At 49.2% G+C, this 9750-nt stretch overlaps 1 protein-coding gene across 1 annotated transcript in view; it reads right to left on the bottom strand.

Annotated features, from left to right (window-relative positions):
• The window catches only part of Ptprj (protein tyrosine phosphatase, receptor type J), a 165929-nt gene extending 158216 nt beyond the window's left edge, over positions 1-7713 (bottom strand). Inside the window, exon 1 of the mRNA XM_026787719.1 lies at positions 7201-7713. Within this exon, the coding sequence (XP_026643520.1) occupies positions 7201-7452 (252 nt within the window). The 5' untranslated portion in view covers positions 7453-7713. The remainder of the gene's footprint in view (positions 1-7200) is intronic.
• Positions 7714-9750: the final 2037 nt, after the last annotated feature.

Genomic DNA, 9750 nt, shown 5'->3' with positions numbered 1-9750 from the left:
TCTCTGTGAGTTCGAGGCCAGCCTGGTCTACAAGAGCTAGTTCCAGGACAGGCACCAAAAACTACAGAGAAACCCTGTCTCGAAAAAATTAAAAAAAAAAGAAAAAAGAAAAAAGAAGAAGAAAAATGGGCCTATACAGGTACAAAAAATGACATGATCATCAAAATAATTGAATAAACTTAAAAGGTTAAGTACAGAGCATGACAGGAACATCATATGCCCTATAAATAGTTTTTAATGGGTCAGCGAGACAGATCTAGGTAAAGGCACTTGCCGCCTAGCCTGATGATCTGAGTTTGAGCCCCAGTATTCACATGAAAAAGAAACAATTCTCTGTCACACATGCTCCATGGTAAAACCCCACACACACACATCTCGCGCTCATGCCCTCTCTCTCTCTAACACATCACACATTTAAATAAAAATGTAGTGGTTTTAGGGAGATGCTGGGGCTCCAACCAGGGCCTGCTGTGGTAGGCAAAGGCCCTACACTAAGCTGCATCTCCAGCCCATGAAGCAGTTTCTAGAAGTCAGCATGAGACATAGCATGTAATTCAGCCAGTCCCAAATTCACTATTTGGCTGAGAATGAAGAACTTATGATCAATCTGTCTCTCCATACTTTGTTCATCACGAGAAACCACTTTTTCCCTACAAGAATATCCATCTTTGGTCAGGCATGTAGTGCACACCTTTAAATCCAGCACTCCAGAAGCTAAGGCAGGGACATATCTGTGAATTCAAGGCCAGACAGAGCTACAAATTGAGACCCCACCTCAAAAAGAAAATGCCATTTTTGAAAAGGACTGATAGTTTTCTAAGCTTATAGTGGTCCCAAGTTACCATGGAGGAGACATTCCGAGACTCCCAGTCGATGCCTCAAGCCACAAACAGCACTGACCTTCACATGTATTATATATAATGTTCTTTCCTATCTGACATACCTATAATAAAACCTGATTTATAGATAGATGCAGTAAGATATTAACAACTAATAAAAAATAGAAAGTTATAACAATACATTCTAACAAGAATTATGTGAATGTGGTTGCTCTCTTAAAATATTCTATTCACTATTTCTAGCCTCAGTTGAGCACAGGTAACCAAAACCTCAGAAACCACAGAAGGTCTACTGTACACTGGTTTACATTGGAGGCTCTTTGACCTGGGCTTCAGAGGTGATTTTTAGAGGCCAAGGGTTAGAGATGTAGCTCAGAGGAGAGTGCTTGCTCGTACATCAGAGACCCTGGGTTCCAGCCCAGCACCACAAAAAGGAGGGGAATCCACTCTGAAGAGCTCATCTAAAGCTGGGTGTGGCGAGGATGGATGGGCACGCCTTTAATCCCAGCACTTCGGAGGCAGCAGTAAGGCCCCTTACACTGCATACACTACGATGCACCATGAGATCTGGTTTCAAGAACCTACTAGAGGGCCTACAAAACTTCTCAAATTTGACGAGAAATTCCCCCGTGGATTCATCCCTTTAGGAAAGAGATTCTCCCTTCTATTAAGGGCCTTATTACCTGTCACCAAAAATGACAAAGAATATTGCTCTAAAGCCAATGCAGTACTAACTTTTAATATTTACTCAGCTACTCAGAAGGCATGAAATTCTACTGGGCTGGCCCCTGGCACATCTACCCAGAAAAACAAGCACCCCACTCCTGCCCTGGAGAAGCAGCTAGTTTGTGACATAATAACGGCATTGTCTGCCCAAGCCTCAGAAATGGCAGCAGGACAGCTTCCCTCTAAGAGGAAGAAGGAAAAGTGGAACTGAAAATTATTTGCATGTCTAAAATTAGATCTTCTGTGGGGGCTGTATGCCCTCCTGCCACCACTACCACCAACCCCAGCATTTCCATGCCATGGAAAGTCTGAGACAATAGGATGGCTACAGCTGTCACTAATAAGGAAGTAATAACAAGTTTCCTACACTCCTGTCCTGAGGGGTCACTAGAAAAGTCACCGGAAAGCCAGCCCTACTAGATGGTGATAAGCCCACTGTGGACTTTGCTGGCCAGAGATTTCTGACGCTTCCAGGGGCCTCCACCCAGCGACTCTCTGCCCCTCCTCGCCGTTCCCTCTCTGGTCCATCCAGCGCCAGCTCTTTCTCTGAAGGAAGAACAAGGCCGCCACATGGCCAACATCACCACTGTGACTAGATACCCGGTGGCGAGCTAAATCATGTCCCACCTTCACAGTTCATAAGAGAGCAGGCTCTTCCGCAGGAAGGCTTTACTTAGGGACTGGCCCCCAAATTAAGCATTTGTCACCTGTGTAATTTCACAAAATCCACCTTAGACATGATCATTTATTCAGACTGCTTCCTCAGGTTCACAATTAAATTTAAGCAAATTTCCTTACCATGACTCCATATGCAGCCTAGTCTGACTAGAAACATGGGCTTGATACAGTCACAAATACTGTTTCACTAACTAAAATAATTTCTAACATATTAAAAACAAAAACTTCTTCAGAAACATTTGACAAATATTTGTTCTAGAAACTAATGACTTGAAGCCTCCTTTCTTCCCTTCCCATCCTGCAATCCCCCCCCCCCATACAACAGCAGCAGCCACTGCCAGCAAATGGTCAGCTCTAGGTTTTACTTGACAGTCTTTCTTTCTATCTTACTTGACTCCTCCACCACCCAGCTAGGCAGGAAGTATTAGTTCCACTTCCCAGATAAGGAAATGAAGAGTTGTAGTGGTGACTGGCTTGCCTACAGTTCACGCAGTTCCTGAGTGGCAGAGTAAACCCATACCCAGACTCACCCATTTCAGTTTGCGCACACCAAGGCAGGGGTGCCTTTGCATACAGACTCAGACTCCAAAGAAACCTAAGTAGTCAAGAGGAGCCTGAAGGTGTTAATTCCACATGGTTTGGAACACAAAGAATACAAAATAACGCTCGGCCCTATCAAGACTGAGGGCCCACAAGCCTGTCTCTTGCCTCAGGAGTCTGGCATAGGTGCTCAGTTCTATACCGAAAACCTTGAAGGCGCATGCTTTCTACAGCATGGACAATAAACTGGGACAATGGAGACCTGGCTCTACTTAGGACTCTTTGGGAGCTGTGAGTTTCAGCTTTCTCACAAAATAAGAACAGGAGTAACAGCCACCACCAGAACTTCTGAAATGTCAAATGAGATAACACATTAAGAATGCCCAAACGCGGCACCTGCCACACCTAATGCTAACTATTAATTATAATATTATCGGGGGCATGATGTTAGAAGAGAAATACACAGAAAATTGCATCTTATCCGGCACTCAAAATAATTCCCCTGGCCAAGAAGTGAATGAGCTAAGAAGCAATTACTTATGATGCACTGGCCAAAGCCAGGTTACAGCCATCCAGAAACTTGGCCTCAATCTCAAGCATTACTTTTAGGAGCTAAATAACCTCTTTGCTGACCAAAATTGCTCACTCTGGAGCCAGGATTCTCTCTGCTCAGGAAAGTATGGTTATTCCTGGTTATCTTTGTCCTGGGGCTGAACTTGAATTGAGCCCAAAGTCAGAGACTAACCATAAACCAATTTGCTCAGTTTCCTTAAACTGTCTGCAAACAAAACAGACTTTGGGTTTCCCTTTGTTGTGCTGAAGCAAGAGGAAAATAAAACCACTCCTGTGAGAAGTTCAAAAACAGTTTTAAGAGGAGTCAAAATATTTAGTGTGTGCGCTCTGGTTAAAGCAGGAAAGAAACCAGGATGATGGACTAGCCACAATACAGAAAGATATAAACTTATCATCCATCAGGAAAGCAAGAAAACAAGACAAAGCAAAAGGGAACCCTGGAAGACCAACTAACTGGCTACCAGTTGCTTCTGTTTTGTTTCCATTATTATTATTATTACTCCTGCTGCTGCTAATACTACTACTATTTTGAAGCAGACTGCTGAAGAGCAAGGCTCTCAAGAGGGAAAGGAGAGCTCACTTTCCCTCATTGCCTAACGCATACATAAACCAGAACTGTGTAAAATGCCCACTCCAAAAGGGATGGTCGACACAGCACACCACGGACGTCCTCGCCCTGGAGTTGGACAGAGGAAATGAAATGCCAGTTTCAAAAATGGCTTTTCTGGGCCTACTAAGTACTAAGCCTTCTGGCATCTTGGTTCTCCCGTTTCCACACACTGTCCTCATTAGTGTCCAAACAAAGCTGGGACTTTTCTGTGACCTCTCTTTTTTCCTCACTTTAATAAGAATAGAAACAATCAACTATTAGAGAGGTCTTCAAATATATTCCCTCTTTTTCCTACACAAATGATTTCAAAAAATATCTCAAATCTGGCTGACTTTTAAAGATTTATTATTTTTATTTTATTGATGTGTACGTGTGTCTAACTATGTAACTGTCTGCCAAGTATGTGTGGGTGCCTGTGGAGATCAAAGGGAAAGTCAGAGCCCCTGGAGCTGGAGCTGGTTGAGAGCCTGGCCTAATGGACTCAATTTGTAAGCAGTCTGGGACATACACAGCAACACAGCACTGCAACCACAGTGAAAACACAGCCAAAAATACTAGGCACAGGTTGTCACTCAACCTGTGGAGGAGGTCGAGCTGCCTTCAAACCTGGAGCTATCACCAAGCATGGTGATGCACAACTTTAATCTCAAAACTAGAGAGGCAAAGGCAGGTGGATTTCTGTGAGTTCAAGGACAACCTAGTCCATATAATGAGTTCTACCAGAGAGGGTCTGAGTATATATATTCAATATATAGATTGAAAAAAAGTCTCAAAAAAGCTTATCTTTTTTTAAAAAATGGGGATTGAGGATAACTGTGAATATGTCTATCAGAGTAATACACACAAGTATGAATGCATACACCTGCACTCACACTGAGCCTCTGACCTATCACTCCATCAGACAGGGTGGTAGCCAGCAAGCCCCATAGTATGTGGATCCCTGGCACACATGACCACAAGCCACATTTCAGAGTACCAAGAATTTGAACTCAAGTCCTCACGCTTGTGCAGCAAGAGCTCTTACTCAATGCCTCGTCATCCCAGCCCATGAAACTGCCTTTGAGTCAGTTCTAAAGGGCATTGACTTGGAACTGAAAACGCAACTCAGTGGCAGAGCACATATGAGCACATTTCCCAGCCTGGGCTCCAACCCCAACACCACAAGAGGGAGAGGATACCAATTCCCTATGAAAATGAGACTGCTGAGTGTGAGCCTTTGGGGATACTTCTTCATAAAACCTTTTACATTTCCTATTTTGTAATAAATCCAAAAACGAGACTATGAAGACAGTACTCTTGAGTTTCTACAGAACAAACTACAGAGGAAGGAAATAACCAAACACAAGGCAAGGAAAGAGCAGCAATCTGCTACTGAAACACAAGGAAGGCTTGAGCAAGAAATAAATTTACTCAAGATACTTTTTGCTAATTCAAGCACAGCTTACAATTTCTATAGTTGAAACAAAAGTAATATATATACCAAATGTAAAGGGAAATGTAGACCAAATGCTTCTATAGTATCAACTTTAGTATAAGAGAATATCAAGACAGGGATCCCTGAGAGGCAGGGGCAAACAAACCTCACTGAGGCTGAAGTCACCCTATTCTACATACTGAATTCCTGGGAAAGGAGGGCTGGAGAGCACTTCAAGTACAAATCAGTTCTTTAACCTCAAAAGAACTGCTGCACAGAATGAAGACAGCCATACACACTGTTCCTAACGCTAATTCCATCTGGTAAAGCATTAGCTGAAAAGTGAATTTTTGATGTTTGCAAAATTCTTTCATGCACTATCCAATTGAAGCCCTACAAACAATTCTACCAAGCAATGTCGTGACCCCTCCCCATTTCCATTCTCCAGAGGCTTTTCACTGAAGATGAAAGGGGGAAAGGGGGGGGCAAATCAACGTTGATGCTTCATTAGACACTGCACTCATCTCACACCCACTCCAGTAAGTATTTGCTCGGGGTCACGCCACCTTCCAGGCCTCCTTGGGACCTGTGCAAATCCTGAGAGAAACTATAAGTGACTTGCCGAGAGTGATGGCAGCCCCCAGAGTCAGGCTCTCTTCTTCTGCCTGCCTGTTTTGCTGCCAAGTGCGTATGTTTCCTCTCGGACAATCCTGCGTGTGTAAAGCCTGGTTCCATCCCCAGTCAATACTTCATTTGTGTTTCACTATCTGGTTGCAGCTGGTATCTATAAAGTTAGTGAGATTTTCATTAGCAAAAAGCAAGACAAGAGCATCCTCCAGGTCACTTTCCACTGCAGATTTCAAGACCACAGCCAGTTCCCAGAAGGCTGTGAGGCAGAAGTAGCTTGCTCAGCTCCCGAAGCACCGGCTGGGTGATTCCACTCTTTCACTTCTCTCCCTCAGTTCCCTATCAGCTAAATGGGAATATCCCCCAACTGCCCTGCATCACCTCCCCGCCCCCCATGGAATTACCACAGAAAGGAGAGATCTCATATTCCAGGCGCAACATTATCGAAAGAGTGAAACGAGAAAAAAAATAGTTCCGAGAGGAGGGGGTTAGCTAGCCCCCACAAAGCAAGAATACACAACTAGAAAAGCCATCTCCGGGGTGATGATGAGAACAAGGCCGGCAGCGTCAAGAAAAGCCTTTGAGCGGCCACCCTGGCAGGGCTGGGAACTTGCGCCACAAACAGCGCCCTCCACCCCGAGGTCCCGCGCTTCGCCCACCGCCCGACTGCCCTGCGCCAGGCCCTGTCCCCGAGCACCGGGCCACCGCCACTGCCCTTCCGCCCAAGCCCTCGGGCCCCTCCAAGGCAGGTCGGAGGTCGGCCTCGGTTCGGCCAGGCCGGCCCTGCTCCGCATCCACAGCCCTCCGCAAACACGCCCCCTCCGGCCCGGCGGCCGCGCGAGCTGGGCCCCGCGCTGGCCAGATGTGACCAGCTCTAGCAAAGGCCGGGCCACTGCCGCCTGCAGCCCACGCAGGGGCTTCCACAGCGAGTCCACCCGCCACCGCGGGAACACCCGGGGGGTCCAGGATCCCGCCCTCCCCCTGACACCCGGCAGCAGGGGAAGGGGCTCGGTGGCTGGAGCGGGAGGCCGGCCAAGATCCCACCAGCCCCCTCCAGGAGGAGAGCTCCCAGCACCGCGATCCACAACACCCTACCGGTTAATCCTCGAGCGGGTGACACAGGGGCAGGTGCAGGGGATGCCAGTCCGGCCCGCGTCCTCCCTCCACACGCCCAGGCCCACCCGAAGGCTTACCTGGCCCAGACGTAGCAACAGCAGCAGCGGCAGCAGCGCCCAGCGGAGCCCGGGTGAGCGCGGGGGTGGCCGCGTCTCCAGCGCCGCGGGCTTCATGCCCTGCGCACCCTGGAACGTGCCCTGGACGCGCCCCGCCGTGTGCCCGAAGCCGGGCGCCCTCGTCTCCGCCTCCAGCCGCCGCCTCCGCCTCCTTCTCCTCCAGCCAGTCCGCCTAGTCCCCGCTCCGCCCGCCCCGGGCTTCCCCGGGGACATGGCAGCGGCGGCGGCGGCGGCCACACGGCGGAGCCTAGTGCGCCTGGCGCGGAGCGGCCGCGGCCCTAGACACTCCGGGGCTTCGCGGGGAGGAGCAAACGACGCCCACCCCCAGCGCGTGGCGCCCGGCTCGCGGCTCGCGCGGCCCCGGCTGCTCCCTCTGCCTCCTCCGCGCGTCACGCGGCTCGGGCTGCAGGGAGCCGCGCCGAGCGCTCGGCCCCCTCTCCTCCCCTCCCCCTCTGAATATTCATCGCTTCCTCCCGCTCGGGCGGGCCGGGCGGCTGCAGTCCACCGCGGCCCCTCGCCGCCCTCTCGCCGTGGCCCCCGCCCCTAGCAAGCTGGCGGCGGGCGGGGAGTGGGCGGTGGCGGGCCAGGTACACGCTCTAGCGTCTCCCCTCCCGAGGCCAGAGGAAGCGCCCCCTCCCTGCCCGCCTAGCCCTCCCACATTCCTGGGACTCGGGACACGGGACGCTGCTCCGTAGTTCCAGAGCCACTAGCCAAAGCTTCTGGGTAACACGGACTTCCCAGGCTGACACTCGCTTCTTGGCCCAGGTTGAGTGTGCCTCTTGCCCAGGTGACAGCCATGCTTGCTTCTAGACCGCAATCCGGTGAAGCCTGGCCCGTGGCTGGGCTTTGGGAGAAGAGTGGGTGAACCCCGAAAGTATTGGAAGCACACCATGCATTCTGTTCTCTCCCCAGACACTGGGCCAGCACAGAAGCTGGTCCAGTGATTAAAGCCCCAGCTGTGGCATATGGCAAACCCAGCTGTGCTATATCTACTAGCTGTGTAATCCTAGTTGTGTGACCTGGAGAGAGATGCTTCACCTCTCTGGATCACCCTTTGCTCCCGTATACAGTGAAGATACTACTGGTACCTGTCTACAGAGACTTGGCTAGCGATTTAATGAGATCATGGGTAAAGTCGCAAAGAGGGTGGGATACAGAATGAGCCCATCTGGCAGCTGTCATCACAAAACCTGATCTGAAAGGAGTTACAGAGTACCACGAATATTGCTACTGTGCCCAGGTTCATAAGAGGAAACTGAAGAAAGAAGTAATGAGGCAATAGCAAACCAAGGCAAGCTATGAAGCGAGAAGTTGATTCCAACCAAGGCAGGAGGTGACACTTGAGCTGGGTTTTGAAGGGTGTTGGGTTTCACCAGGCAGATAGAGGGGAGCAGTATGGCAGGAAGTGGGAGCAACTTGGGCGGGGGGAGGGGGGAGGCAGATGCTTCAACCATGGCCTTCTAAGAAACAGCAATAGGAGGCTGAGCATTCTATTTGGGGAAACTTGAGTGACAAAGATAATAAAATGAGTCTAGTCTGAGAACTGGAGTATAGACCACCAGGTGTCCAATCTGTCCCAACTGCAAAGTGGGAACAAAGCTCCACACCGAGAGACAGGTGAAAGAGGGAACTGGACGGCTCCTGTCCTTTTGTGCTTTGCATCTGATTACACGCTCAGGAGGAATTATCTTCCTCCCCGTCTCACCCTTCTTGAGGCAGAAACAAGTGCTAAACCAGGAAATGGTGGTGCACACAACAAACCTTCCCGAAAGAAACAATAGGCTGGGCAGTGGTAACGCACGCCTTTAATCTCAGCACTCCGGAAGCAGAGGCAGGCAGAGCTCTGTGAGTTTGAGGCCAGCCTGGTTTACAAGAGCTAGTTCCAGGACAGGCTCAAAAGTTACCGAGAAACCCTGTCTCGAAAAACCAAAATAAATAAACAAATAAAGTCACTAGTGTCAGATGGACTCACACTTTTAATCCCAACACTCAGGAGACAGAGGCAGGTGGAACTAAATTTGAGGACGACCTGGTCTACACAATGAGTTTTGGGACAGCCAGGGCAACATTATAGAGAGAGCCTGTCTCAAAAACAAACAGAAAAGCCTTCATGTGCACGGTGCACAGAGCAAAGGAATTCTAGTGATGCTAGGTCTGTATGCTGCCCCTTGTCCTCCCAGTCTCTGTACACCCTTCTCAGTTGCCACAGAGTCACATCTGGGATCTGCAAAGAGCTGAGGGAACTCTTGCATGCACTGTGATTTCCTCCTGGGTAAGATGTATGCCCCCACTTAAGAGGTAGTCACCACTTGAGAATGAACAGCCTTTTCAGAGAAGAAGTTAATTTATGCATAATAAATGAATCACAATGGACTGATGCTCTGAGAATGACCCCTGAACAGAGATAGTTGTAAATCCTGTGTAGGCAGGACCTCATCTCCTCTCTCTACTCCATGCCATGTTGTTGAGTGCTCTGCCTCAGCAGGTGCTAGATCTTTGTGCAAATGTGTG

The sequence above is a fragment of the Microtus ochrogaster genome (genome assembly GCF_000317375.1).
Source record: "Microtus ochrogaster isolate Prairie Vole_2 chromosome 14 unlocalized genomic scaffold, MicOch1.0 chr14_random_1, whole genome shotgun sequence".
Taxonomy (NCBI): domain Eukaryota; kingdom Metazoa; phylum Chordata; class Mammalia; order Rodentia; family Cricetidae; genus Microtus; species Microtus ochrogaster.
This window is presented reverse-complemented; position numbering and strand designations above follow the sequence as displayed.